Source organism: Lemur catta, chromosome 5, assembly GCF_020740605.2.
Source record: "Lemur catta isolate mLemCat1 chromosome 5, mLemCat1.pri, whole genome shotgun sequence".
Classification (NCBI taxonomy): Eukaryota; Metazoa; Chordata; class Mammalia; order Primates; family Lemuridae; genus Lemur; species Lemur catta.
In genome coordinates, this window is record NC_059132.1 from 35,589,566 (window position 1) to 35,607,099 (window position 17,534).

At 55.6% G+C, this 17,534-nt stretch overlaps 1 protein-coding gene across 7 annotated transcripts in view; it reads left to right on the forward strand.

The window, feature by feature from the left end:
- Positions 1-17,534, forward strand: part of IQSEC1 (IQ motif and Sec7 domain ArfGEF 1) — a 169,332-nt gene that overhangs the window by 112,360 nt on the left and 39,438 nt on the right. For all 7 annotated transcript variants that reach the window (XM_045551503.1, XM_045551502.1, XM_045551500.1 and 4 more), the window contains one exon: positions 11,596-11,887. In XM_045551503.1, coding sequence (XP_045407459.1) covers positions 11,596-11,887 — 292 coding nt within the window. The remainder of the gene's footprint in view (positions 1-11,595; positions 11,888-17,534) is intronic.

The window sequence follows — 17,534 nt, forward strand, 5'->3', positions numbered from 1 at the left end:
GCTCGGTGCAGTCTGAGACCTCCTTACGGGGAGTGGTGGGGTGGGCGCCAGGCCTCCTGGCCAGCTCTCCCAGGGGCGAGGCCCGGGGTCCGGGGTGGATGGGCTTCGTCCTTGCCTTGGCCCTGGCCCAGGTGGCACTAGGAAGTATAAAGGGCTTTTCACAGCCTCTCTCTGGAAAGGCTGCCCATCCTGAGTTTGGCTACAGGGTTGGCATTAGAGAGCTGACTATCCTCTTGTTTTAGGCCTGTTGCCCTGGTTTGGTGCTCTAATCCCCAGCGTGTGGGGTGAGATCCTTGGGCAGGTCAGGGCCCTCTGTGGCACTGGTAGTGATGCCCACCATCAGCGGCACCTTGCCAGGCAGAGAGGCCCTGTCTGGGCCCGACTGCAGGGTGTTTGTATCAGCCCCCCACCCAGAGCCTCACGGCGGCCTCTGCCAGCTGGCTCCCAGCCCGAGTGAAAGCGCGCGCTTGCCAGCCCGCGGAGTGAGTCTGCTCCTGCTTCCTGTCCGGGCCTCACCGGTGCCTGCCCCGCCCAGCTGGCCTCCCAGGATAGCCGGGGGTGGGCACAGGGCAGAAGTGGCACATGGGAAGCTGAGCCCAGGGCATCCCTGAGGGGTGCTGCTGCATTCAGCCCCTGTTCCTTTGTGACTTGAGGCCTGGGGGGCAATGTTTCGGGTACAGTGAACACATGTCTGCACGTTGGAGAAACTCCCTGGTTTCTGCAGTCCTTTAGTGTTTCCAAACCTGCTGGAGAGCAAAGGAGGGCCGGTCCAGGTCATAGGTCTCTGCCAGGCTGTGCTGCGTGTCAGCTTCATGACCGCATACGTCTCTCTCCCTCTAGGCCTTGCTGCTCCCACCTGGGAGAGAACTAGCCCTACCATTGGCTTCTGGAGTCACAGGAGGGTGAGAGCACACCCAGCTATGCCCTTGCTACCAGGGAGCGTTTTTTAAGAGCGCATGAAAAAAGTGAAGTCAGATATTGAGCCGTGCTATGAGGAAACCTAGGAGCTTGATGTGATGGACAGTGGAGGTCTGGGGACATGGCACCTGTCGATCCAGACCCCTTTTCCTTCCCTCCTGCCAAGGGTGGCCCCTGTCCTCCATGTTTGCCATACTGCTGAGGGCTGTGGCAGGGTCAGCCCCCCAGATGCCCTGTACTGCCCCCCACATGCCACAGGGCCCACGTTTATGCATAGCCAGGACCCTTGGGCTCTTTCCGATGGGAGCCCCCAAAGTCATAAATGGAAAGGGGATGTCTGATTCCAGGTTTCCAGGGCGGCACTTTGGAACCCAAATTCTAATCTCCAAAGCCCACTCAGGTCCTCTGGGCTCTCTGAATGGGAGTGACTCCCAAACAGCGGTGGGAAGGTCCCCTTGGCTCCTGCAGGCAGACTGCGCTCTTTATGTTCGGGAGTGAGGTGCTGCCTCCCTGGGGCCAGAAAGCCGACCTTTGAAAACATGTTGTCATTGACAGGAGAGGGTGAGGGCCTGGCTGTGTGGCCCTGGGTTCACAGGATGTGGAGACTTTTCTTTCTCCCGTCTGGCTACACACTGATGAGAACAAGCCCTGTCTGAGGACGAGTGCTGCCAAGATCCCTTCTGAAACAATTCTCCCTAATTGGGCTCGACATTAGCCAGGGGCAGGGCTGGCCGGGACACTGGCTCGCTGACTCAACTGTGATGCTGTGAAGTGGCCGTAGGTGGGCAACTGAGGCACAGCGAAGTCGGGGTTAAAACCCAAGTGTTGGACACTAGCCCACACTCAGGTCCTTACAGCATTAGGATGGTGAGTGCCTGGCAGAGCTGTGCCGAGTATTCAGGACCAGAGGGCAGGGGGCATGAGTTGGCTGCCACCGCTGTGCCTCCAGCCAGCTTGGGGCATCCCGAAAAGCTACGTCTTTCTTGATGTGCTCGAGTGGCCTGAGGAGACCCCTCCGTGCTAACTGTTCCCCCATCTCCGCAGGCCGACCACCCACCTCGCCAACAGCTGACGAGCGGGGAGATGCTGAATGTTGGTTCAGTAAGCAATGCTCTGAAAATAGCCTCTCGCTATTTTTCAGTTCATTGTTCAGAATCCTATATTTTTCTACATATATAAAAGCCACTTCTGGAGGCCTCAGTGCTGGGTAATTACAGAGGATGCTGCAGCCTGTGAGGTGGAGCTGGGCGCGCCTTATCTGGGCCTCAGCAGGGCAGGCCCGACTCCTTGGGGGGAGTCAGCAAGGCAGGTCTGCACCCAGGGTCCTCTACCCCAGAGGCCATGGGGCCATCAGCAGAGGCCAGGGCCAGCCACAGTGTCCCCACGCAGGTGGCGGTTGGGCTGCTCCAGGGAGTTCCAAGGCCATTCCAGGTTCTGGGGGACCATCCAAGAGGTCTGTCTGCAGGGCATGGAGGCCAAGAGGCATGAAGATGGAGTGGGCTGTGGGCTCCCTGCCTACAGCCAGGCACGGGAAGGAGTGATTCTCCATTTCCTCTTGGTTTGCCCAGTTCAGACCTCAGGTTCCTGAAACTGGCCCTGCCTGTGCCTCAGCTTGCTGGGGGCTTGGGGGGGTCAGTCTCCCTGAGCAGCTGACTGACCTCCCTCCCTGCCCCAGCGAGCCCAGCCCGTGCCCAGAGCCCCTTCCTCCTGGTGGCTCTGCCCAGGGCCCCCTCTTCTGTCACTGTTCACATGTACTCAGGTCTCTTCCAGCTTCAAAACCACATGCCTCCCTGGAGCCCCATCCCCCTTCAGCCACATTCCTCCAAAGCTATCTTCAGTCCCTGCTCCCCTCCTTACCCTGTCATAGCCCAGCTTCTGCTGTGACTGTTTAGTGTGAGCTGGTGCCCACTCCGGCCCAGGGTCCCACTCCCATACACTGTACCGTCCACATGGGGGGCAAAGCAGCCCTCAGGAGTCTGGCATTTAAAAAAAAAGGCTTCCCTGGCTTGGTAGCCATGGCTTGGTGTGTGTACCTCCTGCATGCCAGACTCTGTTCTGGAGACCCGGCTCTCGGGAGGCATCCTATGGGGAAGCCCGATGGCAATGTGCCCATGAATAGTAGTGTGACGGTGGTAGTTAAGTGCATAGAGAGAAAAGGAGTAGGGAGAGATGAGATAGCTGGGATGGGGTCCTGTTTTCAAAGAGGGAGGTCAGGGAAGGCCCCCCTGACACTCAGGTGACCTTTGAGTAGAGACCTCAAGGATGTGAGGGCGTGAGCCCAGCGGACATTGAGGGAAGAGCACACTAGGCAGGGGGAGCAGCATGTGCAAAGGTCCTGGGGTCAGAGCATTCAGAAGTGTAGAGGAATAGCCAGGAGGCCAGGGGGTATAGCGTGGGTGGGTAGCAGGAGGAATGGCTGGGTCCTGCAGAGTCTTCTGGGTCACTGTGAGGACTTGGGCTGTATATCCCACCGAGCGAGAGGAGAGATGTGGTCAGAGTTGTGCTTTAATAGGATCCCAGCGGCTATGTGTGGAGGCAGGGTGAGGGCAGGGTGGTGAGTGGGGGCCGCTGGAGAGGCCGTGGTGGCAGTGCAGAGGAGAGGCGAGGGCACCGCAGGCCGGCCACGTGGCCAGAGGCAGGCTCTGTGGTGAAGGTAGAGCAGCCCGATTTGCTGACACACGGGAAGGAGGGGTGAGAAAGACAGTTGCCAAGGATGACTCTCAGTGAGCAGCTGCAAGGACCGAGCCGCTGTCCGTGGAGAAGGCGAGGCTGTGAGGAGCCGGCCTGCCGGGGAGCTCAGCTTCAAGCCTGTGGCTGGGACATGTACTAGGCGTCAAAGGGTAGTGTCTGGGCGGGGGGTGCTGGGTCACTCAGGTTCCTTCTCAATTACGGGACATCCTCATCAGTGCAAACTTGGGAGCTGTGTAAGTGCAGAAGCTGCCCGACCCCCTACCCCACCCCACCCAGCCCTGTAGGGGTGACTTCTAGATTGTCCAGCACTTTGGATACAGTGCACCTGGCCAACCAGCCAGAAGCCACGCCGGATGTTTAGGTGGATGTCACATCATGTGGGTGCCGCACGTGGACTCCAGCTGTCAATCTTTTCATGCACGGTCTCCAGCCTCCCCTGCCCCCCACCCCTGCTGCTTTACCCTGGTCTGTCCCTTCACCTCACCTCAGGCCTAGAGGTGAAGACAGGACCCAGCCTGGTACAGAGCTGTTCTGGTCCAGGTACAAGACTGTCCCCTTCCTTCTTCTGGGTGACCAACCTCGGTTGATGTGGCCTAGGCAACGAAGAGCCCCAGGAGGGAGCTTGTGAGGTCTGGGAGTGAGTTGTCCCTGCCCAGTCTAGACTTCCTTTCTGGAAATCAGAAACCCTGAAGGCAGAGTGTGGGGGATGACGAGAGGCCTGGAGGCGTGAGGGGCATACCTATTTCAGGAGGCTGTTCTGCCCTGCTGGAGTCTAGCCTGAGGCTCCTGGCGTGGACATTTAACCACACACCAGCTTGCAACATTGCCTGCCTCCTCCGGCATGGGGCCCGGCCCACTCTGAAGAGAATGGCTTCACCATGTGGTGTGGCCAAGGCTTATTTGTCTTATGATTAGGCACAACCCCAGGACCCCCAGGCTCACCCCAGCCCTGCCTCTGGCCACCTGCATGCTTTTCCTCCCAGCAGCCAGGCAGCAGAGATGGGCGTAGGATTGAGCCCCAGCCCCACTCTGCCCTGTAGAGTGACTCACCTCCACCGAGCCCCAGGTTCTTCATTTGCAGGAGGGGCAGTGGCCTAGCCCCCAGCTCCCGAGGAGCTGTGTGTTACAGACCATGCGTTTTAAACACCGGATGCAGCATCTTTTACCTGATAGATGTATGGAGAAAGTCGCTGCTTTGTAACTCAGACCCATATATCTGTGTGTGCTTTTGTGTGTGTGTGTGTGTGTGTGTGTGTGTGTGTGTGTGTCTGGCACCCCCAGTAAGAAGTCACATAAACACAGTGGGTAAGTATCTGGGCTGTGGGCCCAGAGTGCCTGGGTTCTGAGTTTGCTCACCAGCTTACACCGTTGGGGACGGGCGTCACCTCTCTGTGCCTGTAGGGTGGTTGAGAGGACTGAATGGGTTACATGTGAAGCTTGGAACGTTGCTGACCGCCATCATCATCGATTCTGGGGGGGAACAGTGGATCCCTGCTTCCACTGGTCCTCCTCGCTGGTGCCCAGAGCTGCCTCTGACTAACATTTTTCTTGAGAAAAGTCATTCGTAACTTCACAGGCCATAATTAGAGACATCCGTGGCTGAGAGGCCAAGAACCCCCACCCTGACTCACTCCCCAGCTAGAGTCAGGACGTGGCCTCTGCCGAGGTCTGGGCTGAGGAGCTGGGGTCCGACCGTCAGCCTTGCCCCCCCTCCCCTGGAGCCCTGGCCAGTGCAGGGTGTTGGGGGCCCAGGTCTCCCTGTGCCCTGGGGGTAGGTGTCCCTGGAGAGAGAGGCCCTGCAGCAGGCAGTGTGCAGGGGCAGGTGACGTGGCCCAGGCACTGGGCCTGTCTGTCCCTGCTGCCTCCAGCTGCCGAGCCTCATAGGTTGGGCCCTCTAAGTCAAAGAATAACCAGAGACAGTGGTTGGGAAGTGCTTTTTATGAGCCACACACTGTTCTAAGGACTTCACTATATCAACTTAGGTAAGCCCCATAATGGTTATGCGAAGTAGATACTGTAATTACTCCCATTTTACAGGAACAGAAGCTGAGGCACAGAGGTATTCCCACCATGATCACACAGCTGGTGAGCAGTAGAAGGAGAATTCCAGCCCAGACCAAGGGGCCCACTCAGCACCCTCACTTGGGAGAAAGGGAGTGGCCTGGGGGAGACTTTTCTCACAGTGTTCTCTGTTCTGACGGTGACTTTCGCCCCAGGGCAGTAGGAAACTCAGGATGCTATGCTGTAGTGGTCCAGTGCCTCACCCAGCCGTTTCCCCACGTGAAAATAACACTTGCCATCTCCAGAGGAGGAAGGCATGTTTGGACAACTGGAGACAGGGAGAGGAGCTTGCAGTGACCCTTCAGGGATCAGACCTTGGAGGCCCCGGGATCTGGGAGGAGGAGAGCTACCTGTGCCCGAGCCTGGGATGGGGGCACTGGGCCAGAGTGTGGGTGTGTCCGCATGCAGCTCCAGACCCTCACTTGCTCTCTGGCCCTGTCCTCTGCTGGTGCCACCACCAGGGGCCCCATCCTGTACATGTGGAGTTCATCTCGTGGGAGAAAGGTCTCCTTCCCCTGGCCTTTCTTGTCTTTACTGGAGGCCAGGTGTTTTGGGGACCCTTGGGCAGTTGTCTCTGGTCCTCACATAGCAAGACCTCGTGTGGGATGGAGAACTGCACACATGCTCCAACTGATCTACATGGCGAGGAAGAGTGTGGGGTGAGGGTGGCCTGGTGGAAGAGGGGGCTGAGACCTGAGTGTGGCCCCTCCAAGGCCAAGAAATACAAGTAAAGGCTGCAGATTCAGATGGGCCTTATAGTACTAGAATTGAAGTCCCTTTTGTCACATCTCTGATGAGCATCTGACCTGCCACAGCTTGCACACCTGCAGTGGCAGAGACCGCAGCACCTCCTAAGCAGCCCTACCCACACGAGAGCATCCTTCCTCAGACCGGGTGGCAGCGGTCGTAGTTCTGGTCTGCCCGCTGTGGAAGTCCTCTCTAGCCTTGGCTTGCCAGCCCGGCAGAGGCTCGACACTGGGGATCAGATCGTCTCCCCTGGGGCTGCTTTCCTCCTGGCTGAGCAGTCCCAGCTCTTGTTAATAGAAATCCAGTTTTTCTCCTGACACACTGTAATTTGGGCTTGGCAAATAGAGTCCCTCTCACGTGCCAGCTGGGGTTAGCTGTGTGGAGTGCTGTGTTGGAAGAGGGCTGAGTCTCTGCCCAAGATCTGTAGGAGGGAGTCTGTGATCAATTAGCAATGTCTGCGCGCCAGGTGAGCAGAGGGTGAGGCAAGCACCTGCCCCAGGTCTGCCGACCCGCCCTGGGGCTGTGGACAGTCAGTGCCCCCAGACTGGGTCGCCCACTATGATCTGACAATTGTAGTGGGCAACAGGGCAATTTTTGCTCCTGGCTTTTCATTCATGTTCATGACTGGCTGTTTAGCCACATCACAGCATCAGTTTGCGTTAATCTTAGGCTCAACAAAAAAATCCCCAAGTCTTTTTCATAAGAACAGCCATCAAACCAGATCTTCCTGCCATCTTGATGTTATTTCCGTTATATGGATATAGAATTAATTTAAATCAATCCCTTGTTGATGTGCATTTAGATTATTCCCCAATTTTTGTAATTAGAAACACTGCGGTGAAAATCCTTGCCTCTACCTCTGCGTGTATTGGTCTTATTTCCTTAGCACATATCTCTGGAAAAAGGGGTTGCTGAAGCAGGAGCGTCTTCTGCTGGGTGGCAGCCACCCAACTGCCAGAATGTTCCAGAGACTCTAAACTGTCAGGAATGCTCAGGGACATGGAGCAGGTGCCCTGCCCCATTTTCTGATCTGCATGTGGCCCAGGCGTGTGAGAGAGCTCATGAATTCAAGAGTGCAGTTGAGGACCCACCCCGGTGTGTTCAGTCCCGCCGGACGGACTGGGGCTGTGGGAGAAGCTTCCCCCAGGGAGCTGAACTGGGCGGCCAGACACTGAGCAGCCAAGCTCAGGAGGTCAGAGGCCGTGATGGGGTCAGGGCAGTGGGGGCTGGCCTGGCTGTTCAAAAGCCCCACCTAGAGACTCGTATACTCTGGCAAAGTGTGACCCTCGTTTTACAGCCAAGATCTGTGTCCTAGGGCATCTGTCCTGCCGTGAGGAGGGAAAGGTTGACTGTTGTGTAAAATATGACATTTCTTCCTCCCAGAAAGAAACTGGGGGCTGAGCATTGTGCTTAGAGCCTAGAGCTTCTGGGTGTGTAGAGGAAAGCATTGTTATGGGTTCAGACAGAAAATAGTCAAGCGTCTACATGATTTAAGTTTGATGACTGTTCCTACCTAGTCCCCTGAAAAGCAGATCCAAGAGTGCCCCTTGCTGCATGCACTTGTCAGCACTGGGCATTTTCACTTTAAAAAACATATCAGATTAAGAAAACTCCATTTTAGTGTCTAATACTGTGTAGCTTCTGATTGGACCGTCAAGAAGTGATGTTCTCAGGCTCAAGGTGGGTTCGTAAGCTGCATAGAAAAATCCATGCTATTCTCACTTTTGTCTGCACGTCTGTGAGGGAAGCCTGGCGGCGCTGTGCCGGCCACAGTAGGATGGCCTGCCCATTTCTTTTCTTTTCAGGATGGTTTGAAGTTGGTTTTAATTTTTTGGAGTGTGGAAGGGCTGCCACATTCCCCAGCTTGAGAGGATGCCACTCACACAGACTCAACAGGACTTGGTGACAGATTGGCTGGGGGGTGGCTGGGGAGGAGGGACTAAAGTGATGATGCCCAGGACCCTGCTCTGGGATCAGAGTGGAAGGCTGGGGGTGGCTGTCAGACCCCCCTTCCTGGAGAGGATGACCTTGCGAGCAGACTTGGACTGTCCCAAGCACGTTCTGGACCTGCCGAACCCACCAGCCAGGAGCCTGGCAGTGCCCAGAGTGGGAGTCCTGGGCTGGCACAGCCAGAAAGTGGTTGCCTGCCCCCAGCCACCTCCCTCTCAGTCCTGTCCCCAGAGTGCCCTTGCATTCCAGGTGACGCCCACTCTGATGTCCTGCTCATTTTGAGTTCGGCAGCCATCATCGGCTTCTCTTTCCTCACTCCCCTCTGCCCCAAACCATGGCCGACTGGGAATGACGGTGACCTTCCAAGGTCACAGGCGGGCCCTGTCCCTCGCTCCCTCCCCACTGTTAGGGGAAGAATGCCCTGTTCGCCTGCTTACAGCCGTTTTCAGGGCAGATAGGAAAGGGCTTGGTGAAGAGTGAAGTCCCTCCAGACTCGAGAGGTGGACATTGCTGCTTTATTTGGGGCTCCTAGGTCAGGGGCGGCGCAGTGAGGGTCCCAGCCCCCCACTCCCTGGCAGAGCCTCCTGGCAGCGCAGGAGTGGCCCATGACCACCGAGGGGCTTCCTACTCCAGGGACCTGCAAGGACACTGCCTGGCGGTCTCTGTGTTTCTGTTACTTCTCGGTTACGGGATTGTTTTAATTCTCCTCTTAGTAGTGGAGACCCAGCTACATCTCTTTAAGGACAAGACTTTGTGTCCTGTCAGCCTCTTGCCCAGAAACACAGATTTGGCCCCTGGTCGAAACATTTCCAGTTTGAGGGATGCGTGCGTGGAAATACGTCCTTGTGATGTGCCAGCAGGCTGTGGAGACAAGGGAGAAAGGGAGGAATTTGGGGCCGGAGCAAAGGCCCGGGTTTTGGGGTCAGGCATGGTGGGATGGGCTTCCCAGGGGAGCCTGGTCACTCCTCTGTGAGCTGAGAGTCAACTGCCTGAAGTCTGAGATGGGCATTCGTCCCCTACTGCATGTGACAATTGGATGGGGTCCTGAGTATTTCTAGCAAGGCATTGTTCAAAGCTTCGTCAATAGAATGGGAGAATTTTAAGATCTGCCTGTCCCATCCCTGTTCCCCCAGCCAACGTATACACGCTGTGGGAGGGGGATGCAGGGGAAGGGGATGGGGTGACCCCTGTGATGTTGGGAGAATCTTAAGGAGTAGGGTCCCTTGGGGACCTTGAAGGTATCTGGTCCAACCCATTTGCTTTACAGATAGGGAAACTGAGACCTTGAAATGAGGAGCGACCCACCCTGAATTGTGGTCAGATTAAGGCAGAGGCAGGTGAGGAGCCTGGGTCTCCTCTGCTCGTCTCTTCTCCTCACCTTGGCCCCTAGGGAGCAGATGGAGTATCCCATTGCTTGTCCCGAAAGGCCAGAGCCAGTTAGTGGAGTGGTAGTCTTGTCCCTAAGCCAAGCTGGAAAGCAAGTGCAGAAATTTGCAGTGTAGCCCTGGCTCGGGGTGGAACTAGCCTCAAAGAGCAGGCTGCCCCCACCACCTAGGTCGCTGGCTATGCCCTTTGCTCCAGCACCTCCTTCCCTGAGCCCCCACTCTGGGTTTCCTTGGAGTTGGTGAACAGTCTCACATTCTATACTTGGCAGTGGGTCCTACCAGGCCCCGTGAGGGGTGGCAGGAATAGAAGCAGAGAGGGCAGGGGTGGGGCCGTTGGCCCCAGGCTGTTGCATGCAGGGCGTTCCCATTGGTCTGAAGAAGGGACCATTGAGGAAGCACCGCAGCCTGGGTGAGGTCTGTGTCGTGCCCTTCTTTCTGCTGTGCCCTTCCAGTGGGACCTCCACCCTGGCCCTGGGGACAACAGAGTCTTTAAAGTCCCTTCCAGGCTGAAGTTGAGTGATTTTACAGGGACAGGGAACTCGGCAGGGTGACTAGAAGTTGTCTTAGAAACTCATTGCTTAAATTTCTCCCTTCTTTCCTTGTCTTAGACCATAAATCAGTCTGCAGCAGAAACCAACATCTGCACAAAATGAAATGTCTTCTGAGTTCATGGGTTAGGATGAGATAGCCCATGCGGCATGTCCCCACCAGTTGGCCCAGCTCGTGCACGATGCTTGGAGATGTTGAGGGGATGTCGTGGGGGCGAGAGGCACTGAGGTGGAGGGGAACACTCGGTCTCAGGGTCCCACCAGCTTGGCCTTGAATCCTGACCCACCTACTCGCTGCCTAGGTGACCTCGGGTAGCTCTTATGGGCCTGTCTCCTCACCCGTAAAGAGGGAGCTAATAATTCCTCCTTTGCAGGCTAGTTTTAAGATTTAGAGAATGTGCATACAACACTGTATTAGTTTCTAAACCTGCCATAACAAATACAGACTGGGGGGCTTAAACAGCAGACATTTGTTTTCTCACCGTTCTGGAGGTTTGAAGACCCAGATGAAGGTGTGGGTTGTTTCTCCTGCGGCCTCTCTTCCCTGGCTTGCAGTTGGCTGTCCTCTCCCTGTGTCCTCGCGTGCTCATCCCTCTGTCCTAATCTCTTCTTAGAAGGACACCAGTCATATTGGATTAGGGCCCACCCTAATAACCTATTTTAACTTAATCCCCTCTACAAAGACCCTATCTCCAGTGGCAGTCCCATGGTCAGGTATGGGGGTTAGGACTGCAGCACACAAATCTGGGGGGTACACCTCAGCCTGTAACTAACACCGGCACAATGCCTGGTCCCAAGTAGGTGTGCCATGAAGAGTCACTTTTGTTAATTATTGCTTTTTAAAAAAGGTAAAAAAAAAACCAGTGGTGTACTTCCTGCAGGTGGTAGGGAGACGGTGACAGGATTCACCGGCCAGTATTTACTGAGCACCTGCCAAGTGCCAGGCACTGCTTCTGGTGCTGGGAATCATCAGTGACCCAGTGGGCCCGAGGACATTCTTGTGTGGGAGATGGACAGTCAGCATAGTCACTCAGTAAAGTGTGTTGCGTATAAGAGGATGGCAGGTTACAGAGAAAACGAAATCTGAGTGAGTGCAGCAGGATCCCTAGGAAAGTCTGAGCGGAGGGTCTTTGTGGGCCACCCTGGCTGTATATAGATCCACCATGGGGCGAGGGAGGAGCAAGGAGAGCCCCATGGGCTCCTCTTGGGCTGTGTGGGGCCACCCCCTTCCACAGCCTGGCGCCCTGGTTCTGGTTTCCCACTCACAGGGAGTTTCTCACCTCTCTCCTCTGCAGCGTCGAGGGTGAGGCCCCCAGCAGCGAGACCGGCACGTCCCTGGACAGCCCCTCAGCCTACCACCAGGGCCCCTTGGTGCCCGGTTCCAGCCTGAGCCCGGACCACTACGAGCACACGTCGGTGGGAGCCTATGGGCTGTACTCAGGGCCGCCGGGGCAGCAGCGCACGCGGAGGCCCAAGCTGCAGCACTCGACCTCCATCCTGCGCAAGCAGGCCGAGGAGGAGGCCATCAAGCGCTCCCGCTCACTCTCTGAGAGCTATGAGCTCTCCTCGGACCTGCAGGACAAGCAGGTAGGTGGACACAGCCCTGCGGACCACACAAGGACAAGGGGCAGGGCAGCTCTGCCCACTGCCTGTGGCCTCCCCATGCATGATGGCCAGCAAAGGAGTCTCTGCTGTTGGACGGCTCTGTCCAACAGGTTCAAGTTAGGGTGTGTGTTTGCTGACAATCCGGCCTTTTCCTCAGCCTGAGCTCTGCCTCTGTGTCCTCCTGGAAACCTTTTGCCCCGGCTTGGCTCGGGCTGAAATGCTTGAAGAGACTTGATTGTCTGACATTCCTTGTGGAGAGTCGTGTAGAATTGTCCTTCGATGAGGCCTTTGCCCAGGCTCCGTGCCCCTCAGGGCCAGGATCTGGGGGCTGCGGTGGGCATCTGAGTGTGATAGCCCAGCACCACCAGGGCACACAGGTTGCGTGGCCAGCCACAGAGGGTCTGAAGACCCTGGGCAGACTGGGGGAGGGAGTGCCCAGGGAGAGAAAGAGGGAGGTCAGTTTACATCATAAATAGCACAAGCTCGGAAAGAAATGCCAAGCCTGTCTGCAGCCAGTGAGGTGAGGTTGCTTATTATATCCCTCTTGGTTCACAAGTCTGTGTTCTTGTGGGGGATTGCCTCATAGAAGCTGCACGCCCTCCCCCAGGGGCCTTGGTCCAGAGAGATGGCCCAGACCCACCACAGGGTGGGCACCTGTGTGCGGAACAGAGGATGAGCAGCCTGCCTGCTTGGCTGGGCTTGAGGAAGGACCAGAAGCAGCTCTTCAGGGTTGAGGGGAGAGAGGAGAGTCCTGTCTCCACTGGGGTGGTGGAGGAGGGGAGAGCTAGGATGTGAATCCCTGGGGAAGCAGAGAGCTCTCACTTCCAAGTCCCTCAGAGTACAGGCGCATAGTAGGCCCTTTAATAAGGACCCGAGTGAATGAACAGATGGATATAGGAGTGAGCCAGTGAACTAACAAGTCTCTTAGCAGTTTCAGGCTTCAGGAGAACCCCTGGGCTGCCAAGCAGTAGCTCTGCAGGCTGCAGGGGCAGGCTGCGGAGTCTGCCTTTGCCCAGCTCCTAGGTGCTGAGCTTCAGGCAGGCTCCTTGTAACTCCCAGGCAGCTGGCTGTGCCCCGGGCGGCCTCAGGACCCTTCCCAGCCGCCCCCAGACTCCCTGCCGTAGGTGTCACCTTGCCCTCCCTCCTGCCCACGGCTATCCTACAGCCCAGCCTGCCTTCTCTCTGCTCCCCGATCTTCTCGTTTGTCCTTTCAGGAGCAGAGGTCTGGGCCCAGTGTGGCCCCGCTTCCTAAGGGACCTATTTTTTTTTTTTTTTTACTTTAAAACTTTTTTTATTTAAATAGGTCTTTGCAAAAACAGAAGCACAGAAGGGAGCATATATAGAATTAACACTGCAAACTTACCAAGAAGCATTCATTAGCCATTCTGCAGCTTCCTGAAATTGTTTTAAAATACCTTTTACTGACTACGTTTCCTTTTGTTAATATTGAACTGAATGCTTAAAAATGTGAAGATTAAAAGGTACTGATTTGTAGTTCTTTACACAAACAAAAACCTGTAACCCTATTCACTTTCCTAGGCTACAAGGGGATAATTGAGAAATATATTTGAGTGCCTGGATATGAATTGTTTTAAAAAAGTCCTGTGCATTTCTGTTTCTCTGTGACCAAATAGGTTAACAGGTAATTTAGACAGAACCCCACTATTAATAAGGTTAGAGGAACAGATTTCAGAAAGGGGTAGCTATTAGATGATGAACTCATGCCACCTAAGTTACAGACTGAGGGGAATGATGCAATGAGACCAAAAAAAAAAAGTGGGAGGGGAGTTTACAGAATCACAGCATGGATATTCAGTTATAAGAAAAATGTGATTGATATTTGAATATGTAGATTTAGTTATGCAAAGAAAAGAGAATATGGGGCCAATCCCTAGATGAGGTGTAGTTTTGGCTCAGCTTTCTCAAACTAGAAGCCTATTTTCATTATTCAGACTGCCCAGGGTGGTCTTCTCTCCTGGCAAAGAATTCCTTACTTAGCCACCCTCCCACCTGCTCTCAGTGCCGCCCTGCAACTTTGGTCAGGCCAACAGCAGGGGAGAACAGCCTCTGTTCCGTTTATCCGGTGTGCCCAGATCCTTAGTAGATCACAGGTAGTTTACAGTAAAAGGCATCCGCAGCAGGACATTAGAATAGTAATGAGAAAGGTTAAGACTCAGTAGAGTCTGTCTATCTGTGAAGACAATTATATGCTTAATATAGGCCAAATACGGCTGCAGCTGGTCGTTTTCCTTCTGTGAGTATCAGCTGAATGCCCCCGTGTGCCAGACGCTGCTGGGGAGTCGACAGTGAACGAAGTGAGGCCCCTGCTCTTGAGCTGACGCTGTGGTGCAGGAGATGGACCACAAGCAAGTTAGCAATCAAGAGACAGTTGAATTCCAGAGAGTGATGCAAACTCTAGAGATTCCAAAATTGAGGGAAGAAAAAGAGTGGCTATGGGCGGTAACAGCATTAGATAAAGGTAGAGAAGAGCACTCTAAGGTGGCATGAGAACTGGGTGTTCCAGGAAGAGGCGAGAGCCAGGTGCAAAGGCCCTGAGGGAAGAGCAAGCTTGGTGTGTGAGAGATGGAAAAGAAGGCTGGGAGGAGGCAACATTAGGGCTACTGAGCATTCAACACTCTGCTGAGCCTCCTGGCAAGCAAGGCAAAAGTGGGAATAGGACAGATTGCATGCGAACTGCCAGATGAAAGTAGGGTGCCTGATTCCACAAGGAGTTTTAAGTCTGGGTAACACAAAGCCTCATTTTAGTGAAAGGAACCCAACAGGTAGTCTCATGTTCTTCTGGTCCCCGGCCCTCTGTACCTTTTGGTGGTTTCCTGTCCTTGAGAGCAGGAGGCCTAGGTGGGCATCACGCGCTGTCGCTGTGTCATCAAGCAGTGACAGTTCTGCTTTGTGGAAGGGCATTTCTCTCGGTTCCTTATCCCCACTGTTCAGAAGTGTCCCTTTCAGGGCGAGTGAGGGCCTGACAGGAGAGCCCTGGCCACGGGTTCGACTCCCTACCCGTTGTCTGTGTGGCCTGGGCCAGCTGCTTCCCTGCCCCGAGCCTCTCCTCATCTGAGAAGTGGGGGACTGAAAGCCCTCGGGAGGTCAGAGTTGCTGTGAGTGTCAGATGAGGTGTGTAGTCTCCAGCACACACAGTAGCTCAGCAGATGTCAGTGGAATTCCTGCCCCTGGGTTCCAGTAAGGATTTAGACTGGGCCTGGTATTAGTTCCCGTTCAGAAAGAACGACCATGGTGAGTTTGGGGGATGAGCAGCCCTAGGTCAGTGCGTGTCCCCTTGGGGAGGGACTACAAGGGGCTTTAATGACTACATGTGCCTGTTTCTGCTTTCCTGATGTCCCGTTGCCCCCAACACACGTGCAGACTTAGGAAAAAGGCCTCAGGAAAACAGGGCGGCTGCCTGGTGTGTGAGGTCCAGAGTTAGCAGGCAAGACAGCCCTACAGTGAGCTCCTGGCCAGAGCTGGTGGCCCTGGTGCTTATGACACCCCCCCCCCCCCGCCAGGGTTGACGAGGGACACCAGGAACATGGGCCTTCTCGGGCAAAAAGGGAAGGAGGGAAGAAAGGGCTTCCCAGAGTCCAGCCTCAGGCCCCTCATTGGCCCTGTGGGCTTTCTGAGTTCCACTCACAACCCAAAAAATAGAAACTTTCTGCTTACAGATGTGGAAGTGAGGTCATCTCGTTGGACGGCATTCAGTAGCTTCAGGGGAAGAGAAAAAGCAGAACCACCCTGGCTGACTCTGGGCCCGGCTGGGCTTAGAAAAGTCATTTTGGTCCCCACCCCCCAGCTCTTCTCTGCCCAGCCTGCCCACCCCTCCTGCAGGCCCTAGGAGAGCTGAGGCGCTCGCCATTTGGGGCGCTCGGGGCCTGTTTCACAGGTGTCCCTGAGACAGATCGGCCCCAAGGAGACTCCCGACATGCTGACTTCACCGGGAGGCGAACAGAAACACGAAGTCACTCGCCTGGGCCACCTGCCTGGGAAGCCAGAGGACCAGGCTCCACGCACAGGCCTGCCAGGCCCACAGCAGCCCTGGGAGCCCCCTGCACCTGCCTCCCCCACCCTGACTCAGGCCGCAGCCTGGGTTCTGCTTGGCGTCTGTCTGTCCACCTGATTTCAGTTGTGTGCCTCTGTCTGTCTGTCCTACTTGACAGACTCTTGGCTCCTCGAGGGCAAGGACCTGTGTGTCTCCCTTTCGACTGTCAGGTTTGGTGTGATGGCTGCTGTGTCGTGGGCCGGTGGGACCAAGTGGGCAGGTGCAGGCTGTGCCTTGATCCTAGGGGCCTGAGGCCTCTCCCAGCCCCTCATCAGATGGCCGCCCTGCCCCCCACCCTGAGAGGCCTGGCATGGTGCAGAAGCCAATTCCTTATCTTGCTTTACTTTGATTCGCAGAGTCAGCTCCGGCTGCAGGGGTGTGTTTGTTTTTCGGGAGAAGTCACAGGGAGCAGCCTTCATGGCTGTCCTCGGCTGTGGGTGGGCCTGCATCAGCTTTAGGACTTTGGGAGGCCCATGTGTCACACTGGGGCTCCAGAGAGCTTGCCGGCCCGCCTCGCTGCCTGCAGTCCTGCCCTTGCAGCATGATGGCTGTGCACCCCATCTCCAAACACAGACACAAGCCATCGGGAGCAGTGGTGCCCAAGAGCGAGAGCTGCCTGGAGCCCGCAGGCCTCCAGAGTGTGTGTTAAGTCTCGGTTCTGGGCCTCCATTAGCCCATCTATAGAGGGAGGGAGCTTGGGGCCTCACAAACTAAACGCCTTCCAGGAATGCGGCTGAGGGTCTTCCAGCCAGTTGCCCCTGTGCCAAGCCCTTGGCCTCTGTCTTGTTGAGGCTCACCATAGTCATAGCAGTTGGGCCCATTTTGTAGATGAGGAAACTGAGGAACCACACAGGTCCAAGGCTTATCACACAGCTAACGAGGCGCAGAGCCAGGATCAGAACCCAGGCACCTGGCCTCGAAGCCTGCTTCTCAGGGCCGCAAACCTCATGGGTCTCCCTGAAACTCAGTGACCCCTCTGGCCACAAGAGCTGGCTGATGCCATAGAAAAGAAATGAGTCTGGAAGCCTGCAGCTCATCCCCAGCGCCCCAGGGCCTCGCTGAGCTCTTTGGCAGGTCTCTTAAGCAGCCTGGGCCTCAGGTTCCTCTTCCCTAGAGGGGCAGGCCTCACTACTTCCAGCATCTCGTAACGTGTTTTCATTAGATTACATGCTACAAGGTGCACTTGGGCCAAAGGCGTCCGTGACCTAAGAGGCTTGGGAAACACAGCATACTGTATCCCCTGCCTTTTAATGGCCGGACGCAGTTGCTCACACCTGTAATCCTAGCACTTTGAGAGGCCAAGGTGGGAGGATCGTTTGAGGTCAGGAGTTCAAGACCAGCCTGGGCAACACAGTGAGACTCCATCTCTACAAAAAATTTAAAATTAGCTGGGCATGGTGACACGTGCCTGTAAGTCCCAGGTACTTGGGAGGCTGAGGCAAGAGGATCACTTGAGCCCAGTTGTTTGAGGTTGCAGTGAACTATGATGACACCACTGCCCTCATGTCCAGGCAACAGAGTAAGACAGTGTCTCCCCCGCCAAAAAAAGGGGGGGTTCTGAGAAAGGAAGCATATTTG